This window comes from Chiloscyllium plagiosum, chromosome 47 (genome assembly GCF_004010195.1).
Source record: "Chiloscyllium plagiosum isolate BGI_BamShark_2017 chromosome 47, ASM401019v2, whole genome shotgun sequence".
NCBI classification, from domain to species: domain Eukaryota; kingdom Metazoa; phylum Chordata; class Chondrichthyes; order Orectolobiformes; family Hemiscylliidae; genus Chiloscyllium; species Chiloscyllium plagiosum.
In genome coordinates this window covers 4,821-29,288 of record NC_057756.1, presented here as the reverse complement: position 1 = coordinate 29,288, position 24,468 = coordinate 4,821, and the positions used below count along the sequence as shown (strand labels likewise).

At 40.2% G+C, this 24,468-nt stretch overlaps 1 protein-coding gene across 1 annotated transcript in view; it reads left to right on the top strand.

Annotated features, from left to right (window-relative positions):
• The window catches only part of LOC122544153 (DNA-binding death effector domain-containing protein 2-like), a 25,708-nt gene extending 1,240 nt beyond the window's left edge, over positions 1-24,468 (top strand). The window contains exons 2-4 of the mRNA XM_043683184.1: positions 6,924-7,034; positions 11,774-11,908; positions 21,306-24,468. Of these exons, the coding sequence (XP_043539119.1) occupies positions 6,924-7,034; positions 11,774-11,908; positions 21,306-21,667 (608 nt within the window). The 3' untranslated portion in view covers positions 21,668-24,468. The remainder of the gene's footprint in view (positions 1-6,923; positions 7,035-11,773; positions 11,909-21,305) is intronic.

Here is a 24,468-nt window from a genome sequence, read left to right as displayed (position 1 = left end):
CTCCCACTTATCTCTCCCCACCCCCTCCCACTTATCTCTCAGTCCTGAGCCACAAGCCTCCGTTCCTGATGAAGGGCTTAAGCCCGAAACATCGATTCTCCTGCTTCTCGGATGCTGCCTGACCTGCTGTGCTTCTCCAACACCATACACTTGAGTCTGAGGGGAGTGGTCCATATTTCTTCTTTTTGGGCAGAGTCTGAGGGAGAGGGCGTCTCTGCCCCCTATTGCTTTGGGAGTGTCGCGAGGGGGTGGAGAAGGGTCTGGTCTCCCTTTGTCCCTTCTTCCTTTCAGAGAGTCTGAGGAGAATGGCGGCAGGGTTTATCTCTGCCCTCTCTTCCTTTTGGGCGAATCTGAGAGGGGTGTGGTTTCCTCAGGCAGAAAATGTGGAAGGACGGAAAGATTTCTTTAGGATAATTTTTGGTGGGTGTCCAGGATAAATATAGGTTCTCCTTGCCCAAACCCCTTGCATTTTGAGGTAGTTCCAAAAGGCTTGATTTGGCGAATATGTAGCAAATGCTGCAGAAAGGGCATTGTATATTTTACTATGACAAAAGTCAAATGGAAAAGAGAGGATGTTAGCAAATGTCCAATTCCTTGCTTCAGGAGCAAAAAAAATACAGGACTAGATCCCCTTTCCTGTGTTTAGGCGTTGGCCCTTAGGATTGGAAATTTGCTTGTCAGTGTTTTAAGTAGAGTGACAGAGGGAACCCAGAGGACTACACACAAATTACTCAAATTCTGTAGTATAGAATTGTTGGAGTCGACAATTAAGAATAGGGTAACTGATCAACTGAAATTCAAGGGTCGTTCATGTCTGACAATCCTTAGGATTTTGAAGAGGTGACAGCTTTCTCCACCACCTCTAAGTTGATGGTTGTTGAAATGGACTTCCGGAAGGCTTTTAATGAAGTCCTACACAAAGACTTTTGGCCATGGTGGGAGCCAATGGAATTGAGTGCAAATTACAGACGTGCAGAAATTGGTTGAATGGCAGGAAACAAAATTGGAATAATGGATGAGTACTCAATTTGGCAGGATGTGACTGTGCCCCATAGAGGTGTGCTGTGCCCTCAAATATACAATATTCTTATAAAACTTGCATAATGGCATAAAAAGTCAAATTTGCTGACGTCACTAAATTGGGCAGCATTGTAGGCTATTGATGACAGCATAGAAATACAACAGGATATTGAAAGATTAGGCAAAGCTTTGACAGATGGATTTTAATAAAAGCCGGTATGAGGTTATCCATTTCGTTTAGTTGCAGTTAAAAATGGATAACCAAAAGGACAGATCAGGATTTGCTTTTGAAAGGCACAAGTTAAATATGGTGGATGCCCAATGAGATTTTGGAGTTCAGATACAAAGCTGTTCAGAATGCCATAGGGTAACTGCAAGAAATAGTCGAACAGGTTAATGGAATGCTGGCTTTTATATCAAGAGATTTGGAGTATAAAGATACAGCAGTTGTGTTGCAGTTAAACTCTGGTGCGAGCTTATTTGATACTTTGTGTAGATCTTAGGAAGGATATTTCCTCCTTTGGAGGGAGTTCAATGCAGATTTACAGGAATGATATCTGGACTTCAGGGGTTAAGTTATGAGAGGAGGTTAGACAAATTGGGACTTCCTTCTCTGGAATTTTGAAGTTATGAGGATGACCATGAGGTCTTAAGGATGTTAACAAGTAAAGACTGGGCGGAGGTGAGGGGAAACATTTTTTTGAAGGTTGTGAGAATTTATGCAACTCTAAAGGTTGGGTAGATTCTCGTTAGACTGGGGCATCAAGAGTTATTTGAAAGTCAACTGAATTCAAAACAGCATTATCAACCTTGATCTTATTAAGCAGTGGAACACACTGGGCTGAAAGGCATAACCACTTAATGTTTTGTTCAGAACGAGGGTGTTATCTTGTACACAGTTCGACTAGTCTGTGGTGCACATAGTTCGTCACCTAAGGAACTGCACAAAGGTTGGAGATAGTACTGACTGGTGTGAGACTATGATTGTAACAGTGTCCCATTCCCCTTCTCGCTCTCGAACCTTGATCTTTTGACTTCACCTCCTCTCTCTGCAACATTTTCCATTGCAATCTCATTGGCTGGTGGCTGAGACTAAGTGGGCTTTATATGGTGTTCTTTGGTTCCTGTAAAGCATCATGCTCTCTAAGTAACATTTTAATTTAAATTCAAATCCTAATAAAATTGACACTTGTTATAGTACCTTTCAAAGACTGCAATTACTTATTTTTGCTTAATTTGGTCAATTGGTTTATTTAAAGTTCTAAACATTTGTACAGAACAGACTAATCATGAGGTGCATTGTGTTGCATGTTCGTTCTAGTTTCAAATTGTCAAACCTTAAATGCACTGTCATTCCTGTTCAGTGCTCCAACTTTGTCTTGTTTTGAAATTGGAAATTTAAGTGAATACAGTATCCACAGTTTCCAGGCTGGGGAGCTAACAATGTAGCACCACCATTTAGACTTGGCTAATGGTAATCACCCACATGCATTTGCAATGTGCTCACTAGAATTCAGTTTAAGGCTGTCAGGGAGCCAGTTTGAAAAACTGAAAATAGCGTTTTGATTTTTTTTAGTCTGTTAAGATTGTAATTCTTATCAAGTGGCTGGAAACTTAACCATGTTTTTAGTAGTGTTTGGACCTGCTGCACCTTTGATAAAGGTATGATTGAAAGCAATGTTCCGGATGAAGCCTTTGGGACCGTCTCCTTCCTCTTGGGTACAGCATTCAACCATACACAATCCTAGATACAACAACTGTTGATTGGTTTGCTTTATTCCATTGTTCCTCCATAATACTACAGCTACTTTCTATCTGACTTTTAAAAGTTTTGCATGCAAAATAACAAACTTTTGTCTGACAGATTAGAGAACACCAGTGCAAGGGAAGTGAAGAACTAAATCAATTCTGAGCACTTGGTAACTCCATGAGTAGGAGAAACAGAAAATGCTTGAAGAGCCATTGAGTACCTGTAACACCAAGGTGTTTAACATTAAAAGATGACCAATCACAGCGGAAGCAAAACGTTACTTGCTCATTTGCCAAGGTTAAGGCATTTTCGTGTATCGTTGTCTTATCTGAAAGGCCATAAGGAAGGAGGAATATGTCGTGCCACCTGCTGTTGATAAGCCAAACAAAAAAAAATGCTGTCTCCAGAGAGGAACTTTGCCAATCAGGAAATTACTTACTTGTTAAATAAGTACTTTGTATCTGTCTTCACAGTAGAGGGAGAGAAAATAGTAGCAGTGCAAGGTCACCTTATAATTGAGGAACTTGGTGTATTTTTTTTAAAAGAAGGTACTTCAGACCAATCAGTATTGAGGACCACTTTGTTTACACTGCAAGCTGGAAACAAACTTGGGGGAAGTGCTCCTAATTTAATTATGGCTCGGAAAAGTGCGAGACAGGAGTGGAAGAGAAAGTAATTTCGACAAGAAGGCATCAGGGACAAATTAGTTTAGGTTGAGACAAAACTTAGCTGATTTGTTAGAGTCCACGTGGGGTTATGATGGGTATGTCCAATCTGGTGAATTTATAGTCCATTATAAAAGATCAAATAGCAATTGAAAAACAGTGACAGTACTGGATAGAGTAAACACAGATTTACAAAAGGGAAATCAAGCTTGACAAATCTACTGGAATTCTTCAAGGGACATGACTTGCAGAGTTGATGAGGGGGAACCTGTGGATGTCTGTTTTTTGTCTGAGTAGGCTTTCGACACTGTCCCATATAAGAGATTAGTAGGTAAGATGTAAAGTACAGAACAACCTTGATTATTTCGTTCAGGTAACTGAACAGAGTTCCCACCAGCCCAGGCTGCCTGCTCTCACTGTGCTTTTATTTAAATTTAATGAAACTTATCGGAGACCTTAAGATCTTGTTCGAATAATCCAAAGTTTGAATAATTGATGTTTTGATAACAGAGGTTGTTCTGTATGTGAAATTTGGGATTGCATATTCAGATGGACAGAACTGGTTGGCAGAGAAGAAAATAAAGTTTGGGAATAATTGGGTCTCTTTGCAATTAGCAGGCAGTCACTAGTAGGGATACTGCTGGTATCAGCACAAGGACCCCAGCTATTGTCAATTTATATTGATGATTTAGATGAAGGAACTGAATGTAATAACTCCAGGTTTGTAGATGACAAAGCTGGGTGGGAGGGTGAACTGTGGGAAGGTGCTGAGATGCTTCAGTATGATTTGGGCAAGCTAAGTGAGCAAATACATGATGCATGCTGTTTAATGTGGATAAATGTGCTGTTTCCATTTTGGGAGCAAAAGCAGGAAGGCAGATAATTATCTGGCTATAAATTTGAGATGGGAATGTGCAACGAGATTATGGTATCCTTCATAACAGCAGTAATTTGGTGAGTAGGATCAGAGCCATTTCGGTTTTCTTCAGAGGTTCCAAGTATCTCCGATGCCATCATCGAAGGGTTGAAAGCACTGGATACTGCCAGTGCGATGGGTGTTGACTGTATTTTGGCAATAGTCTTGAAGACTTGTGCTGCAGAGCTTGCCAGCCTGTTTCAGTACAGCTGCAACACTAACATCTATCTGACAATGTGAAAAATTGCTCAGCTATGTCCTGTACACAAAAAACAGAATAGATCCAAACTAGTCAATTATCATCTCATCAGTCTACTTTTGATAGTCAGTAAGGTGATAGGTGTCAGCAACAATGCTATTGCACAGCAGCACTCGGTTTTGGTTCTGCCAGAGCCACTCAGCTCCTGAACACATTACCACCTTGATCCAAACTTGGACAAAGGAACTGAATTCCAGACATGAGAAGTCAGCTCTTGTAAAACTTGGTTCACGATTAATCCAGTGAAAATTGCTGGTTGGTGTCAAAACCTAGCACAAAGAATGTGATTGTTGTGGAAGTCAATCCTGTCAATTCCAGGTCATCTCTCCAGGAATTTCTCATGTTAGCATCTCTGTTCAGAGATGTTACTACTATGATGATACTGTGCATTTGAGATGCTTTCTGTTCTGGTAAACAGCTTTGAGTTCTCCCTGTTTTTATTTTAGAGGCAAGGCAAAAGAATTGAATGGGGAAGGTGTCTGGTCCAGTCCGTTATATTATGCAGTTGTGGAACAGATGAGACTTGAACCCGGCCTCCTGAAACCTTGAGGTAGAGTTACTACCAGTGCATCACCGACCCGTTTTCTCAATTTGGAGGTGCCGGTGTTGGACTGGAATGGACAAAGTTAGACTAAACCTGGTATTGTGATTTTTAACCATTTCCTCAAATTAGTGTCCTCGGCCCAACCATCGTCATCAGTGACTTCTCCAACATAAGTGGGAATGTTTGTATGTTCAGCACCGTTCGTGACTCTTGGATATTGAAGCAGTCAATGCCGCGATGCCTCAAGACGTTATGTCAGTAAAGATACAATTTCTTTTCTTTTCAATCCTTTCCTTGCTCAACCATGTCTCCATGACATCAATAATGTCGCATTGCCATGTATTATTTTATTAGATTCACTACAGTGGGGAAACGGGCCCTAGCCCAACAAGTCCACAGCGACCTTCCAAAGACCAACCCACCCAGACACATTCCCCTACATTCACGCCTGACTCATGTGCCTAACACTATGGGCAATTTAGCATGGCCACTTTACCTAACCTGCACATCTTTGGACTGTGGGAGGAATCCAGAGGAAATCCACGCAAGGCACTGGGAGAATGTGCAAACTCAACACAGACAATTACCGAGGTGGGAATTGAATATGGTTCCTGGCGCTGAGGCAGCAGTGCTAACCACTGAGCCACCATATTAATCAACACTAAACTCACCTGCTTAATGATCTTGTGTTAAAATAAAAACCAACCAGCCTTGCTGTGCTCCTTCATGCCTTGACTAAATACACTGTGCCTTTCATTGACTTGTCTTTTGTTCTAGACATTGTGTGGAATGGTGTCGCATCAACTGCATACGGAAATGCAGGTGGCCCTGATGTCAGGGTAAAATCTGAGGATATTTCCCCTCAGCTAGGACCAGACAAAATAGCCTTAAAATAATAGGGTGCCAATTTAAGGCAGGATGAGGAGAGTTGAGACACTTTGGAATTCTTTGCCACGCAAAGCTGTGGGGGCTTGTATTTAACTATGATTCCTCCACTGATCAAGAATCTAAAACTGATGACAACTGAGTTGCTTATTCTCATTAGTCATGTTTGATTCAAATGAATGACTGAATTAGAAGATTTTTGTTTGTAGCTTCACTCATTTGATGGAAATAAATGCCATGATGGTTTTGAATGGTGGCACTGGTTCAAGAGGCCAAAGAGTCCACTACTTCTGTTCTTGTATCTTAGGATTTTATTAAGAATCTTCCAAGAGCTATCAGTAACAGAAACCCTATATGGAGATGTTTAATAATAAATGAGGTGAACTGGATGAGTCCAGGAGTCAAATGACTAAAGCAGATAAGACAGAGCATGGTAAAGATAAGGGAAATGAGGACATGCAGGAAGGAGCCTTTGTATGTCTAACAATTGCAGGCTTGTAGAGCTGTTGATCATATGACTCCATTTCAGGGCTACAGGAAAGGCACAAAAATATTTAAATTGTTTCCTGGTCATGCTAAGCCTTTGGAATTATTTTTAATTGCTTCCTCAGAAAACTACTTCAGAATCCATTCTGGAAAGGTTATAAATTGTCTAATGCAGTCTTGTATAAAGTGTTTTCAAAATGCTTTCAGAATCTGCACCTGTTCTCCTACTTGCAGATCACAGCACTGTCTGTTTACAAGAAGTAATAGTGTGGAGATCTGCCAGTCGCTTTGTGGGACTTTGTGTAAAAATACAGTTTAGAATTAAGGTTGCTCTTTGTCACTGACACTGTGGAAACATGTTTTTCCTAATTCTATTTGTTTTCTTCGTGCTCTTCCAGTGTCTCCTGAGAGGTCTACTTGCAGAGGTCCTGTGTCAAGAGTTGGAGAGCAGGTGGAAAGCTGTCTAAATTCAGAACGTGCTGTTTCAATGCAGAGCGGTTGGGAACCAGGTAATCTTGAGACTATCTTTTCTTTTCCCTCAGGCTGTGTTTTGTTTGCAGATCGCCTCTAGATTGTGCAAGGAGTGCACAGGTGCAGAAACTCAACCTGGCTTTGGTATATCATGGCTAAGCCTTCCAACCGCAAAGTGTATTGAGCCAGGCCACGAGTCTTCCTCTCCTCCTCCTCCTCTACCCCCATACAAAACCCTCAGAGGCACTATCTCTCACCAACTTGACCCCATTCCTGAAACTCATCAGGGCTATTTGCATATGCAGCTGATGTGACAACATTCTACACCATGTCCAGAACAAAATACAAGTGTGGAAGGTACAGTGTAAATAGTCAAGGCATGAAGGACCACAGCAAAGCTGAATGGTTAAGTGAGCAAATGAGTTGAGGATTTTGGTAAACACATGGCAATGTGACATTATTGCTGTCGCAGAGACTTGGTTGAGCATGGAAGCTCAATATTGAGGTGTGGAATCGTCCGATGAGTCAAGTGGTGTAAAAGAGGTGGTGTCACAATTTTGAACAGTTGTTTGCTGTGATCAGGAGGAATGGAAAAAGAAAGTCAAATCTATTAAGTACACAAAGGGGCAGCCATAGAGCCAGAGAGATGTACAGCATGGAAACAGAGCCTTCGGTCCAACCCGTCCATGCTGACCAGATATCCCAACCCAATCTCGTCCCACCTGCCAGCACCCAGCCCATATCCCTCAACCCTTCCTATTCATACACCCATCCAAATGCCTCTTAAATGTTGCAATTGTACCAGCCTCCACCACATCCTCTGGCAGCTCATTCCATACACGTACCACCATCTGCGTGAAAAAGTTGCCCCTTAGGTCTCTTTTATATCTTTCCCCTCTCGCCCTAAACCTATGCCCTCTAGTTCTGGACTCCCCGACCCCAGGGAAAAGACTTAGTCTATTTATCCTATCCATTCCCCTCATAATTTTGTAAACCTCTATAAGGTCACCCCTCAGCCTCCGATGCTCCATGGAAAACAGCCCCAGCCCGTTCAGCCTCTCCCTGTTGCTCAGATCCTCCAACCCTGGCAACATCCTTGTAAATCTTTTCTGAACCCTTTCAAGTTTCACAACATCTTTTCGATAATCACATTGTTAGGGTCTGCAGTGCATGCACAGCATATGACTGCCACCTAAGAGAGGGATAGGTGGACAGAAATGTAGGCAACTTTGTCTGAAATGTAAAAGTAACTAATAATAGTATGAATTTCATTTTCTCCAATATTAACTGAGGTGTGATATAAAGGAAATGAAATTCTGAAAATGCATTCTGGAGAGCATTTCAAACCAGCAGGTATAAATTCCAGAAGAGGCAAGAGTCCTGGACTTAATTTTAAGGAATGGAGCCAAACAAATGGTTGAAGTGCCAGTGGGAGAACATTTCAGTGATAATGACCATAACTCTGGTGGTGTTGTCTTGAATGTTGCAGATTAGGTTATTGCTTGACGAATCCTAAAGATAGGGCTTCCAATTTTGATACCAGTGCCCAGATGTTAGTGAGGAAGACTTTGCAGGATTGACACTGCTCTGCTTGCCATGTTTTCTTGGTCATCACTGGACTTCTGCTTTCCAGATTTTTACTGAATTCAAATTCCACCATTTGCTATGGTGGGATTTGAAACTGATTTCCCAGAACATTGCCTGGATCTCTGTTATTAGTGTAACAATAATATCATACCACCTCTTGATTTTTATTTGAAGAGTGACAGCTGAAAATAAATGAAGTCCCAAACAGAAAATTAAACTTTTGTTTTTGATAATGAAGGCAGTGGGAAGCAATAAAAGTAATTAGGACATAAGTAATTGCATGTACGAATTCAGTTCAGGCGAAAATTCCATTAAGTTGCTCTGGCTTAGACGACCTGGAATCAAAGATTAGCAAATAAATAAATGAATAAGCAGTGAGATTTTCGGTCCGTTAGGTATATACTAAACTAAGTGTCACAAGGAGGATGAGTGGAAATATAGAGCCAAATCGTGCCGCTTGATCAAAAATGGTAGCAAAAAGGACAGACAAGGTTGCAATGAATCCCACAAGGCAAACAAAGTGAAATGAAAGAATTTTGAAAAGGAAGAGCAGCAAAATGAGTAAGTGGGGTCAATGGCTCACCAAAGGCAGAGGAAAGACAAACGTATAAATAGTAAAAAAGCAGGTCGAGATAGGATAGTCGATTTCTGCAAGGCAGAGGACATGGCCACGTGCATGCTGAATAATTACTTTGTCAAACTTCATTAAAAGATGATTCTGCCCTTGCACTTAAGAAAATATAGAGAGATTACGTAAAATGAAGAATTCTTCGAAGGTCAGCAGCATTCAAAGTAGAAAACTCACTGTCTGTTGCTCAGTCAACCTAATTCTGATTGTGCTGATAATACAGTGATGGCGTCATAGATTAATGTGTTAATAACTGAAAAGTTGTGCAGAATTGATAATTCCTCAAAACAGTGGAGAGTTGTTGAAAGTCATTATAGATGTTCAAAATGGTTGAAGTAGTAGGTAAGAGATTTGTTAACCAAAATGAAGCCTATGGATCTTAAGGGGGTGAAATTGGCTAAGGGTTAATAACAGGTGGTGGTGGTGAACTGTTTTTTGATTGGAGAGATGTCTGCAGGCACTCAGGTTTACGCTCATTTTAGTGAATCTTAATAATACGTTGGAAAATGCAGGAAGTAGTTTAAAAATTTGCAGGTGCCTTGACATTTAGTGACTACTGCATTCTCAAATGCCATGGGAGCACAGGCAAAATGGCCAATGAAGTAGAATGCAAAAATGTGTGCATTGGTAAATTCTGATAGGGAGAATGCACAAGCAATAGGAGCCAAATGGTGCAATTATAAGAGGAGGGATTGGGAAGTGTGGTGCATTCTCAAGTTTAAAGAAAGCAGAATAAGTTGAGAAGCTTGCTAAAACAGATCCTTGGGTTTATAAAATATCCATAAAACAAAGAAGCAGATTAAACCTGTATAAGATATTGATTTTACTCCAGCTTTGCTATTTGGTCAGTTTTGGGTTCTACAATTTGTAACAAAGCTCTTGGGACCTTTGTTAAAAGTATCGAAGAGATTTCAGTTACATGGGAGATTGAGGTTCGTTTTGGTTAGAGAAATTTAAAGAGTTTTGACATCAATGTTTTAAATTGAAGGGTTTGATGAGAGTAAATAAGGGCAGAAGGAAACTGAGCAGTGGTGACAATGTGGATATTCTCCTTGGAAGGATGATGAAAACATAACTTTCAAAGGAAACTATTTTTAAGGAAATTGTGGCCACGGTGGTGGTGGTTTGTTTGGGGGGGAGACGGTGTAGCGAAGTGGGATGTGATGAGTGGATATATTTGGAAGTGCTACCATGGACAATGAAAAAGACTGCTTATTTTGCAAGAACCTATGACCTTATTTGGGTTTGTAAAAGGAAAATCCTGTTTCTCAAATGTCAGTTATGTCCTCAAGAAACTAGCACAACAGATAATGAGTAACTGGAGATGTTGTATCTGGTTTTTCAAAAGGTTTTCAATAACATCCCAAGGAGTGGTAAATGAAATTAGAATATGAGATGGGCCAACATTCTGGGATGGATCAAAAACTGATTGTTAGGCAGAAAACAATGATGGGTTATTTGCAGGTTGTGATAAAGGGTCACAGTGAGGATCAGTGCTTGTGCCCAACTAGCTGCAATCAATATTAATTTAGTTGGTTAATTGTAATATTTCAAGTTTACCGATGACACACAAATAATCTCCTGAGGAGAATGTAAAGCCACTCCTGAGGGATTTAGAGAGGTTGAATGAGTGACAAGAAAATGGCAGATGGAATACAATGTGGAGAAAAAGGGGTTATCTGTTTTGATAGGAAAGACAAAAATGTAAAACCTTTCAGTGGTGAAAGGGTGTTTTGCTTTTGTAAGACACTGAAAGTTAACATCTGGGTAGCATCAAACAATTAAGGTAAATGATATGTTGGCCTTTTTACTCCTTTTGGGGGAAATGCAGATTTTATTGGCAGGATTGGATATTGTTGTCCATCCCCAGTTGGCATGAAGATTTGAGTATAGGAGTAAAAGTGGCTTACTACATTGTAGAGTTGGTGCAATCCACTTGAGTATTGTGTGCAGTTTGATCTCCTTGCATAAGGAAATGTATATTTGCCCAAAGCTGAGGACAACAATGGTTCACCAGACTAATTCCTGACATTGGGGGTAGGGGGCCTGGCCCAGTTGCAAAACATTAAATAGACTGTACCTATATTTGCTAGAGTTTAGAAGGAGAGTTGACCTTATTGATGTGCACAAATTTTACACAACTTAAAGTAGATGTCGGAGGAATGTTCATCCTGCCTCTGGTATTGAATAAGGGGAAGACCGTTTAGGACCCTGCGAACTAATTTCTTCACTTGGAATCTGTTGAACATTTCGGCAGTGGAGACTTAGTCATTGAGTATGTTCGGGATTGCAATTATTTAGTTTTCTGCATGTTAAAAATCAAGGGATAAGAGATTGTTGCAGGCAAAAGACCTCCAAGTAGAAAATCGGCCATTATCTCATTGAATGGCACAACGGGCTTGAAGGGCTGAATGCCTTACTCCTGTTTAGATTCTCCAATTAAAAGGTTGCAGTGGAAAATGGAATAGCCTTATTACATGATCCGTGCAGCATCTTATGTTTTTGGTTAGTCCCTTTTATGTTTGAACTGAAAGTTGTGATGAAACAATGTTTTCTTTCTAGGCGCATCTTTGACCAAACGGCATACGGCGACCCGTAGAATTCGAGGCTCTGGTAAGCGGAGAGGATACAAGAGAAATGTGCTCCGTAACCATGAAAGAGAGCATCAGGCTCCCCATCAACCGAGAGCAACCTGTGGTGAGTATTTGAGCCAGATAATTTATTTTAACTTCTGCCAAATAGATTTCAGCCCCTGTCAGTTTCAATTTTGCGAGGTTTCTAATGGTGAGCTATTGGTTCTGGCTCGATCTAGATAATTGAATATTCAGTGATCAGACTGAGTATGTTGGGCATTGATTAATCTCTCGTAGAAACCACAATTATCAGTGAAATGGAGTTAATGTACAATTGAAATATGGGAATAGAAAGTACATGGTGATTAGTGGGAATAATAAACAATGCAAGCAAAGAAATAACATCAGCAAAGGCATATCCTGGTATTGAGAACTTGTCAACCATACGAATAGACCAAGTAATTAAAAAGGACTGTTTCCTGTTCTCCTCCCCATCCCCAACTCTACCCACTCCACAAGAACTGGTGAATGTAGAATCATTTTGGATGAATGCCAGGCAAAACAGGCTGTGGCCAGTGGTGTGCCAAGTAAACATCTGTAAATCTGCCTTATTTGTATCAAGGAGAGATGGGATGGTGTTTTGCAGAATAAGTACCAGTGTACTTTGTGGGAGGGGGAGGGTAATTGTTTGTTTAATGTTTGAGGTGCATTGTAAAGTTTGAATTTCTCAAATGCAGAATTCTTTATTGGCGTTCTGTGCAACGGGGGCTGAATATTCTTGTGGGTCAGTGAAGAGTGACAATGCGATAAGGATGTTTTGCAGTCTTTAAGACCTCACTCCTATCAGTTGAGCTTTCCACAGTGTGTAAAGTCCCATTATCACTTCAAAGCAAGATTAGCATTGTTCGTGGGATTTTTGGTAGGACAGGGATGGGAGTTGCATTCTGTACTTTTAAGTATTTTAAGCAATGTGTGGGACTGATCTGAAATAAGTTTACCTAGAGAATACTTGACTGCCTTCTCTTAAAAAAAAAATTGTTATCTTTTCCTTTTGGAAATGTGGGCTGCTCTAGTTCAGAGTCATACTTTGCATGGTCTCTATCATGAAAGAATCCGGAAGTTTGTTTTTTAATCCTTGACGGTCCATAATGTTCCTCAGTCCACTTCTAGCACCACAGTATGAGATTGCAATCTGTAAACAACTGCAGCATTAAAACCTGCATATGAGAAAACAAATGTTGAACTAAACTGTCTCCGCATGCCTCTGGTAACTCAACAGTCACAATCATACTCAAATGCTCACAGACTGGTCTTTTGTTATTGTTGTATGAATGTTGCATACTAATCCTTACAGTTCCATGCTGCTTAAATAAGCGTGCAGTGTTCTATATGGTATACTTGCCTTCAGTTGTTTGCATATGTGACCTATATCTAGCTAATCTATAGCTTGACACCCTTTGGGTAGGTGCATGATTCCTTGCTCTGCTCCAAGTTCAGCCCCAAGCAAAGTGTAAGTGTGAGTGATGACACTTGGTGGGTAAGTGCTTCAGTGTAGACCCATTGTAGTACTAAGCAAAACAGAAAAGATGTATGGCTCCAGCCCCTGGCCAACATTGGAAAGGTGGGCAAGTGCTGTTCAACTGCAGTGTCCATGGATTTTATACAGCATCCGGTTCAATAATGACTTCCTTTATTCAGCGTCCATTGTGTAACAAAGTTTACATTCCTTGTTCAGCATGTGGTCGAGGAACATTTCCAAACCGATATCTTAAAAGCCAGCTGTTTTGTGAGACTGTTTAAGGGATGCTCACAGAATTTTGGAAGATAGTTTCTCAGCTGAGGGTTGCATTTCCTGAATAACATTTGTCTTGCATTCTGATCTTGCGTGTACTAAAACTTTAATTTGTCATAACTCTATCATAACAGTTCTGATCATTGTGTTCTAAGAAGTGACACTAAAGTGGCTGGTCCATATATCCCATTTCCTGCCTTCCCATTTGCCTTGTCATTTCTCATCAAATATGTAGCCGATATACAATTCCTGTGCAAGGCAACTTGAAATGCGAGTGGCCCTAGGTTTCCAGTTTTTCCAACCTGTGTGGGATTTGATCACTCAATTGTAATTAAGGGACTGGAATGAGTTTGATGTGCATTCTTAAACATAGAAGTTGTAGTTGTGAAAATGTTTAAAGCTGACAAATCCTTTAACCTACAAGCCGGTGTGAGCAAGGCTTGCCTCTCAAATTTTTCATTTCTTATTCAAACTAGCAACTTTCACCAGTCTGTGAGCATGTTGTAATAATCAATACAAAGCAAAGAGTTTTAGCATATATCATGTTCCTGAATGAACTGATTGTTGCAGTATGTTGATCTTGAGTTTAACTGAAGTGTTGCTGTACTCTGTCACTTCGTGAATTGAGCATTGTAACACTACAGCAAGGCACCCTAACAATTTGCATATCTACTTGGTGGAGCCCACCCTTGGAATTGATTTACTTGCATTTTCACACTTGTGTTAAATAAATGATGTGAGGAATTTTGTGGAAAGAACGTTGCTTTGAAAAAGTCTCTGGTGAAATGTGTTGATCCTGTTTGTGTCCATGTTGCCTACGTGACAGCAATCCTATCCTCTGAGCGATCCGCAAGATATCTGTTCTAAAGAAGAGTCTCTCTATGCACACGCTCTTTCAAAAAAACATAGGTTGGCTCTCTTGTACAACAACTTCCTTCATGATGTGGCAACACAAGCTTCTGGTAGGTCTGAGCACAGCATCAACAACAAAAAAAGCAGTATGTGATTTTCTTCAAATATTAATCGCAAAAAAAATCTTAATTCTTTAAAAGCACTCTGAGGATTCTTGTTTTGCTGTAATATAATAATAGTACAATCTAGCTGTACGTGCTTTGAAAAGTAGTGTAACTTGTTTTATACTTGAACAACACTTCAGCTTTTGTCGTGAGATCTGTTTTTTTTGAGGATTTTTGTGATCAAACATTTAATTGCAGGTGTACCATTCAAAGGTTGGTGATAAAAGAGTTTGTGTCTCTGACAAAGATTCAACTTTAAGAAAATGTTCTGACACGAGAATAGAAAAAGGTAAACCTTTAAACTTGTTGAGGGGGAACAAACACATGCTAGACTAAAATACTTGGTGGCCAAAATATCGAAGAGAGCAGGCAGGCTAATTCCTGAAGGTGGAACAGTTCTCATTAAAAACGCTTTGTGAACTGTGTCCTCTTTCTCCATGAAATGCTAGAGTTACTTCAAATTAAAGAAAGGAACTATTGGAATTGATAACCATCTGAATCTGCTGTACTAAATCTTGTCATAACAAATTAAGACAATGTAAAAGATCCTAAGTCTATAAAGAAGTCTCAATAGAGAGTTTCCATCCCTCAGATTTTGCTGATATGGAGGGACCTTTGGTTTCCTGGTTGCTTTATTAGCTCCCAGAATGTAAAGTCCTGGGTAGTTAGCAAGTGAGCATCTCAATAACTCTCACAACTCCCCCAAATGTGTTGGTGGCAGGTCCTTTGGGGTGGGGAAAGATGAGTGAGAAGCTGCTGATGCTTCCAATAAACAGACAATTAATTCTGACTTTCCAGTTCTGGTGGATGTGACTAGCAAGATGGTTACTAAAGCAAACTGAAATTTCTGAATCTGCCAGGAGTCCACCTACCACTACCTGTCCCTTAAAGCAAGTTGTCAGACATCTGGAATTGTCTATCCATTGTGAAAGCCCGGGCTTCTCCAACTGTTTCCTGCTGTTACAGCAAACTAGTTCTGTCATATGTATAAAAAGAAACACAAAGGATTAACTCCCAAAGAGCTACAACGTTCCAGGAATCTGCATGCGATTAATCATCAAACCATATCACTAAAATTTGGAAAATTTAAATCAAGTTGGTTTGCGGCAGTCGTGATGCTTTTGAGATGCTCTCTGAAATGGACGTCATTGACTTGAGACTCTGCTTGTGTTCAATTCTAAGACTTTGTTCAGTCGTATTTAAATCTTTGTGGTGGGAAAAACCTGTTGGAAAGTAGTTCTGAGTTCCTCATTTTTAATCGGCACCTGAAATGGCTGATTTCATTTGTTGCATTTCATCAGAATTCTAACACGACCATATTCTAAATTCTGCTCGGCTGTATGTTGGGAGGGTAACTAACTCCAGGGTGAAATCCATGCGACTTAAGTATGCAAGAATGCAGTGAGAAATATACCAACGCCTTATCAGCACTACCTGTAATAATAGTTTGAGCACTAATTGCTCTTGACAGCATTATTAGTCATACCAGTACAGGTGATGTCCACGTTTCTGGATTGCAATTCATTGTACTGAAACTGTTGGTTTATTAGGATCAAAACCGACTTGTTGCCCATAAAATGAAACCTTGTCCACTCCTTTTACTCCGTTATCACTGTTCATGTCAACTTCCATTTCCCATCCCTGTCACCTGGTCTGATGAAATCATTCCCTTGGGCTAAGCACTGGTTACAGTGCTTGTCACTTGTTCTGCCACACTTCAGTTAATAGCTGCATGATGGTGGTTGAATAGGTGACTGAGGCGGGAACTTTTTAAAAACACTCTGGTCAATCACACACAAAGCAACAGTAGCCTGCTGTTTGTGAAGTGGTCATTGTTATCTCCAAAATGCAGCGTATGTGTTTTGGAGGTACAGTAACTGGTGTCCCTGCCACTGTTTGCTCTTGGCCTAGTGTGGGTATGTGTTGTGAAGGTGAGGTTTGCCTGTCTTGTGTTGCCAATTGTATAGTCTGACCTGTGTATGCGTAACTGTTCTGTTGATGAAGCATTTATCAAGTGGCAGAAATATTTTTAAAAGTCAAAACCTGTCTCTCTCAGTTCACAGTTAACACTCTGCAACAAGATGATAAAGTAGACGCAAAGAGCGAGCTGGTGGACTAATTGTCAACCAGCAAAACGCAGGAATTAAAACAAACGGGGGTTCCCTCAGCCTCAAGGAAATCAACTTACATAGGAGTTACATTCTCAAAGCAATCTACTCTCCTGTATCTACGTTGTCTTTTGGACTCAGGTGCACATCATCTCTGTGAAGCTTGAGATTCAGAGCTGGATTGGGGGTATTGTTTATCCCCACAATAACCAAAGGTTGGAAAATGCTGAACAATGTCTTTGTCAGTGAATTCAACTGGCATACCCGTCTCGAAGTTTGTCAAGGATACATCTGGGTGCACTTCCGTGATCAAATGGTTCCTATCCAATAGGGAGAACAACCTTGTCACAGGATAAAGAGTTACAGCCAATTAATGCTGTACAACTTTCCTGCTGTACGCCTGGGATTATACAAGTACTTTGGAAAATGTTGGATTAAATAATAATCAGATGAGGCTTTCCTGTCCAGACGTACCTGCTTCCTAGTGGTAATTCAGTGGGTGTAAGTTCAAATCCAGAAGTGTCCGACTCATTCTGTTTATTCCAGCTCCAACTATTTTGAGATCAAAAAGCAAGGCTTGAATTGTAAGAAATGACTCTTGATTATTGCTGTTGTATAATTCATTGGGGTTTTATTTAATCTGTGCAGTCCAAAGTTTGCCTGTGTTGCAAGGATCAAATTTCTGGGTATTAGCTGGAAAGGGCCTCAAACACTTGGCTCTCATTCCCAAGAGGCTGCAGTATATTCATTCACAGGCATATGATGTGGTTGCTATTCTCTTGTATTATGACCTCACTGGGAAGTGAGCTGAAAGGAATTAATGCTCCAGAACAATGTTGAGCAGATGCTTTCTCTGCTATCTATCTCACTGTGTGAGACTCCAAGACATGGAACTGAAGCAAAGCCCAGCACCAGTAGTGTGCTGTAAAACTAGCCCAGTCTGGCTCAGCCTTGCTTTATGGCATCTGTCGCTCTTTCCTACACTAACTTGATGTCTAATGTGCACATAAAGTGCAGAACCCAAGTTTTGGTTGGTGATTTTGAAATTTATTGCAACTGAAATTAATTTCAAATTTTTCCTGAAAGTAGTGAGACTTCTCTCTCCCCTCTTCTCCCCAGTCCCCTCCAAAACAAAACTGCTGAAACAGAATTATACATACACCAGCCAGGGATGTTTAGTTTAAAAACAAGCACACCTCTTTTTGCTTTTTGTGCAGGTGCCCCCTGCTGTTTACTAAAATAGAAGCTCTATGGATCCAATTTGTACAGAAAGCTCAGATACTTGTGTTCCTACACTACTGGCAAAGTAGAGGACCGAGTGGAATCTCTCAATGACTTTTTGTCTCTGTATATTGGTGCTTTTAAAGGTCATAATTCCTTTTCTAGTAATTAACTTTTCAGTCACTGAGAACTAGTATAACTAACTCCACTCAAACAAAATCTTAAAAAGTAATGCTAACGTGTCAAATGGGGAATTTCAGATAATCCTTGCTCAACTTTTTTTCATTATGTGATGCCTTTGGCCAATGGAAGTGTCACATCAATGTGTTCCTTGTTTAGAGATTCCACTCTTCTAAGAACTTGTGTTTTCAGCATGGCTCCAATCCATCTAAGTTTAATTTCAGGGTGATAACATTTTTAATTCCCCTTCTCCGGTCATTCCCTTGGCTGGTCTATGTGGGAGGAGACCAACAGTGTAAGTCATTGAGTATTATTTTGCATTACCCGGGTTCACATTTTATTTTGAAGAGCGGCATTTCCTGAAAAATGATCCATTAGACATAATATTTCATGTAAAATTGTTCTCTTGCCTGTCCCCACCCCCAAATTGTGTTGCTGAAGTGCTTGACCAGCCCAAGGAGGACTACTCGGGGTTCTATTATAATCCAGGCTGTCTCGCTAAGGAGTAGAAATAAGTATGATTTGCATCCACCAGCTTGTTACGAATGTTTTATAAGGGCAGTGACGTACTCCCAAGAGCTGAGAGCGGTGTGTGTGTGCGCGAGAAATCCCATTCATATTACCAGATATTGTTCATCAAAATGTCAAACTGAATCTGCTGTATATTGGAGACCTCTCCTATTTTGTTGATTTGTTACCCAACTTGTCAATGGTGAATTTTGTCATTTGGTAAATGTCACTGTGTTGAATCCGCTTTCTCCTTGATGGGAGGGGGGGGAGGGGGTCAGAGATTTGTTTGTAAAAGTTGCTGCTTCCACAGGTGTCCATCCATGAGGGAAAGTGATGTAAAGAAAATTCATGATGGTGCTCAGCGTATGTAAAATCCTTCAATCACCTGCATTTCTTCACTAGATGGTATTAACCAACTTGCTCGTCCTGTTCTTCACTGGTAAAAAGAGAGAGTGAGAGAGATGGGAGTACAACTGGGCTTCAACAAAGCCTACCCGACATTTGGCTGTGATTTCAGGTGTAGTTAACAACAACAACAACAACAACAAATAGTGCTGCTCTGGGCTGAAAGAGAGCAAAGTATTTTTTTCTAAAACAAAACCTGGCACAAACAATGGTGATTCCTGTTTATAAAAGTTGAATATTTTAGAGGTATTTAAAAGTAGGTACCTCATGAACACTCAATCAATAATAAAGGCACAGTTTTTCTCAGCCACAAAGTTCTATACTCCTCTCTCTATTCTTCATTCCAAAATTTATGACAATTTCATAGAGACTGTGCTGAAGTCTTTGAGTAGATCTGGTGTAAAGTAGAACAATTTTGGTTCACTCAAACTTGTATAGAAAGTGAAAGGACCTGTTCCACGTTTCACATATTCCTACCTAAATCTGTGGGAGAAAACTCATTGGGATTGATTAGCATTAGAAAAAACTTCAATTTTTACCAAAGTTGTATTGCATCCAAAAATTTGGTTTTAAAGCTGTCTTGCATTGTTTTAAAACCAGAACCATTCTGAACGTTAATGTGCTCTTGTCGTTGGAGCTACTGTTGTTAAACTGCGGGAAATAGTTGTGGTCCAGCCAAACTGGACACTCCAATTTTGTGAAAGTATCTGACCCAAGCATTGGATCATTTCCCTTTGCTGCTCATACTACATAACGTTGCCCATTGCAAGTGAAGCCATTGAAGTGCTGACTATAGATCCCAGCTGTTGACTTGCATTTACAGTAGAGTTTCATTCGTGTGTGCAGTTTTAAAATCTTCAGTGAAAAGAGGGTAGAGGTGTATTTGTGGCATCCAGCTGTCAAATCTCTAAGCTATGTTCAGCAGTTGTATTGTTTTTTTTTTAATGGCAGTCAATATTGTGTTTGAGGTTTAATTGTGAATCAGTATGACATCTGTCTCAAAATGTGACTTTAGTCTTTCAATCCTTAGAAAATAAAATCTTTAGAAAACAGTGCAAAGGAAGTTGCTTCTCCTATTTACCTGTTTTAAACTTTAGGGTGTCCTCGCAGCAGTGTTTCATTCACAACACTTTCCTGTCTGACTAAAACTCAAGGGAGCAGCCTTTCTGTATTGTGGAACTATATCCAAAGGAAAAAGCAATCTCAAGAAATATGATTTTTTTTAAAGGTATTTGATTACCAGAAGTAACTGAATTTCTCTTTTTTTCCATTTGTCTTATTCTTCCTCTGCCAGGTGCTCATTCTGTTGCTTTTTGTTTTTGACTCTTGGTTCTTCCTGTCTTCTCTTCCTTCTCCCTTTCTTTCTGTCCCCTGCCTGCCATTTACAATTCCTGTGGGATGTTTGTGTAGTCAACTGGTTCATTCCTGTAAATGCAAGTCATGGCTGCCTCAATCAGAAACAGCAAGGAACTGACCCAAAGCCTCTGCTCCTGGTTTGTAACCCATAGTAACCGTTTGTTAAAAGTCAAGTGAGGTGACACATTCCATTAGCAACCCTCTGACTCTCTAGTTTGTAAATATACTGGTTATCCCTGTTAATTGGTATGATGCAGTTACCATCAGATGTGTGCCACCTTGTAAACCAACATAAAATACCTTTGGCCAAAGTGAATTTTCAATTACTGAAGTTTTAATGTCATTCATTATTGTAAAACATCAGAGTCCGCATGCACCCTGTTAACATTTAAGGTGATCTCTTTGAAGCAAAGGATGTTTATTCCCATTTGTGTGATTTTCCATTTACCTTAAAAATGGGTCAATCCTACCACATGGGCTAAAGAATCTTGTCTTGGTGCTTCACTGCAGGTTTGTAGGCAGTGAAAGGGTATTAGAGTAAATGACAGGCTTTGCTCATTGCATGACCAATCTGATTTTCTTGGGGTTGGGATACTGGGGTTGCAAGAGAGATGTCACCTTTTTGTGACCCACAGTTGAATGGATGCATTTACCAGGAACAGTGTCCAGTATTTAAAGGACCAGCTGGAATATGACATTCCCACCCCCCTCCCCCCAAATACTCAAAAGGATCATCCAGTTTTTTTCCCTGTTTAGAAATTAATTTTCTGCTTATTGCAGAATTTGCCCTTTGCTTTCAGCAATTTGATTTCTGCTGGCTAAGTGTTCCTGATAATTGGATCATTCAGCATATTTGTTAATAGTCATTAAAATTGGAGTGTCTGCAATTGGACAACTTATATGGAATATTTGCTGTTTTCTTTCCTAATGCAGACATAAGGTTACGGGTGCGAGCTGTATATTCTGATCAGAATACGGTGCTCCGAGGGAACGTAGTGTCTGTGAAACAGGACCCGCTGGACCGCTGTTTTGACCTTTTTGGGCAGGCGAATACCATCTTGAAAAGTCGGGACTTGGGATCCATCATCTGTGACATTAAGTTCTCCGAGCTCTCTTACCTGGATGCCTTCTGGAATGACTACATCAATGGTTCACTGCTGGAGGCTCTGAAAGGTGTATTTATAACCGATTCACTGAAGCAAGCTGTGGGGCAAGAAGCAATCCAACTGCTTGTCAATGTAGATGAAGATGATTATGAAAAGGGCCGAAGAGTCCTTCAAAATATTTGTCCATGAGAGATTTAGTTGGAACTGAGATAATTGACTATATTAACTGTTAAGCTAATTAGCTTCTTTATATGAAGTTAAAATAAAGAGAAGTAATTAGCCCATTCTTACATCCTTTCTTTCATTCAGTCCCTTCCCTGTACTTCTGGATCAGGTGCTTTTACCATGCTGATCTGGTGCTGCTGTGTCAGTGCAGATACAATTTTTCATTTAGCATTGGCAGTGTTTTGTAAAGACAACTTGTGTGGTTTATTGCACAATGTCTTGTGCATTCGTGGTAGGAAGTGCGGAGTTTGTGCTAAGACTGCCCTTCCTCATGCAATTCCACATGAAATTTCTGTGTTTATACTCCTGCAATCTGATTGCATGCACAAGGTTGGACAAGATCTACAAAAATGTGGCCACAGCCACAGGAACGTGTCAACGAAATTCCCAATCATAAGACCTGAATTCTGGTACTCCAGCACTTAAGCATTTGTTGCTCTTTCTGATGGCTTAAAAATTCACTTTTTGTCTGTTTCTCAGTCCTTCCTACTATTCTTGCTCTCTTCATATTGTTGGTTTCTTCCTGGATACAGCTTTGTGGGTCCTAGTACCATTCCATTATTCTTGTGAAGTTCTCATGATATCCATTTTCCACCACACATCGTTGGGTGATGCTGGTACTTGAATTTGAGCTAATATAGCATAGCTCATACCGAACCTTAGGACATTGATCTGTTTCCTGTGCCTTTGATCTTCAAACCACACAGACTAGGAATTGGGATATGGGGTTTTGTGCCACTTTAATGTAGCCTTTGGTCCTCTCCCCAAAAATAGCCCACAGAATTAGATTGTGTAGCTTGCCTCCCAAGCATGAGGCCACTTGGAGAAGATAAAAATTTAATCCTAATAATGACTCTTCTTGGGTTATAAATAAAAAGTTGAGCTATATCTAACCTTTCATATGTAGTTCCTTTGGATGGAGAGAAGATGTCCTTTTATTCAAAGTGCAGTGCTGTACTGAATTAAATGCCTAAAATTTTGACCATTAGAGTGGACAGTTTGGAAACAAGAATTCACTTTCATTTTCCTGGTGTTGATTAATGCAAACAATTTCATTTCACATAATTTGTTTATTAGGATTAAATTTAGCTTAGGAAGCTAGAGAAAGGGAGATGTGCAGTGTAAGCTTGTATATTTCTCCTGAGTTGTTTTGGAACTTCAAAAAAAAATTGGTTGTGCTTAGTGGTGTAGCACCAAGTGGTGCTACAGTTTAGATTTGATTAAGAAAGTTGGGAATATGATCTTATTTCAGATGCACCAATCGCTCTCAACTCTGCATGCACTCACTCTCCCTCTTTCTTTTCCACTCAGTTTTTGTCCTGTCTTTTTAGTCTCCTGTGCTGTCTGTATTCTACTAACATGCACCTGTCTTCTATACAATGGACCATGCCTAAAGATGTCAACTTGTCAGGTCGTCAATGGTAGTGATGCTTTTTGAAGGCAATTCAATACTTGTAAAAATTGAGTTGATTTGTGTGTAATTTTATCACCAAATTAATTTCCAAAAAGTTATTCCATTATTAGTGAAAATCTACCAAGCCAGAAGGACAGATGAGGATTGGGCTTCTATGACATGTCCAAACTGAAATCTTCTGCAAGGAGTGATGAAGAAGGTACTTCAGTCACTTGTTAGGATCTTGATGTACTATAATCTTGGCTGAAGTGCATGGCCAGTCTGTAACACTGAGGCTACTGAGCAGAGGCAGACACTTAACAAACTGGAAGCCAAGGTATTCTTCATTTCGCCTGTAAAGGTGAACGGTTTTGGACAAGAATAATCCGATTACTGGAAAATGGGCCACATTCTTTAAATGTCTGGCAGCTGCTGGCATTATTCTCGTGTTGTGATGTTGAATTCTTACCAGGATATGAGGAATTAGCTCAGTATTTTCACAAGAAAACATGCTGGCTTGGAACACCCCATTTTGGTAATGAGGAAATCTGGAGCCGTGGGTTCTGCCATCTGTTCATGAAATAGTTACAACATTCTCCATTGTTTTTGTGAAATCAGAATGTTGATTGTTGTGAAAACTGATACTGCAACAAACCTTTGTTCAAGTGGTTTGGGAAAGAGTTAAGAATATAATGTTGGCTTCTTGAGGTTAAATGAGTTGTACTACGAATCATTTTGAGGATGGTATCAGCTGAGAATGAAGTAAGCAAGCAACACCTAACGTCGAATCGTGAGAGAGTTAGCTATTCAAGTAGCATGTTTCAGAAGCATGAAGAAATATAAACTCTTCCTCAGTTAGTTAATAGAAGCTGAACAGGAGACCTCAGGAGACTCTTCCTCTTAAGCCAGCTGAGAGGCACTGCTGTCTTGATACCATATGTATCTGCACATCTGGCCTGTGCAGGCCTGATGGTGACAGTGGTGCACCTACTACTGCTCACTTCTATGGCCATGTGGTGCAGGTGTGTAGGTCCCTGTCAAAGAAACTACCTTCAACCATCATAGAATGGCCATTTACCATGATGGGGCATTTTTTTTCTTGCCCCCAAACACTTCTTGCTGCTCCCTAGCCCTCATTTTGGCTTATTGATTTAAAGAGAATTTTATTTTACCTGTAAGCTTGTGTGTGGCGCTAACACTTCTGTGCATCTGTTGGAATACAGTGTAGCTGGAACATACATGTGTTTTTGTTGGTGACTTTGGTATCTTCTTTAGATTGGAAAGTTTTCACTGAGGGCTATACCCCCCAATTAGACATTTTGAGGCACCTTTTTGTAAAGCATGTGTTCAATAAAGACTTTTTTTCGCAAAA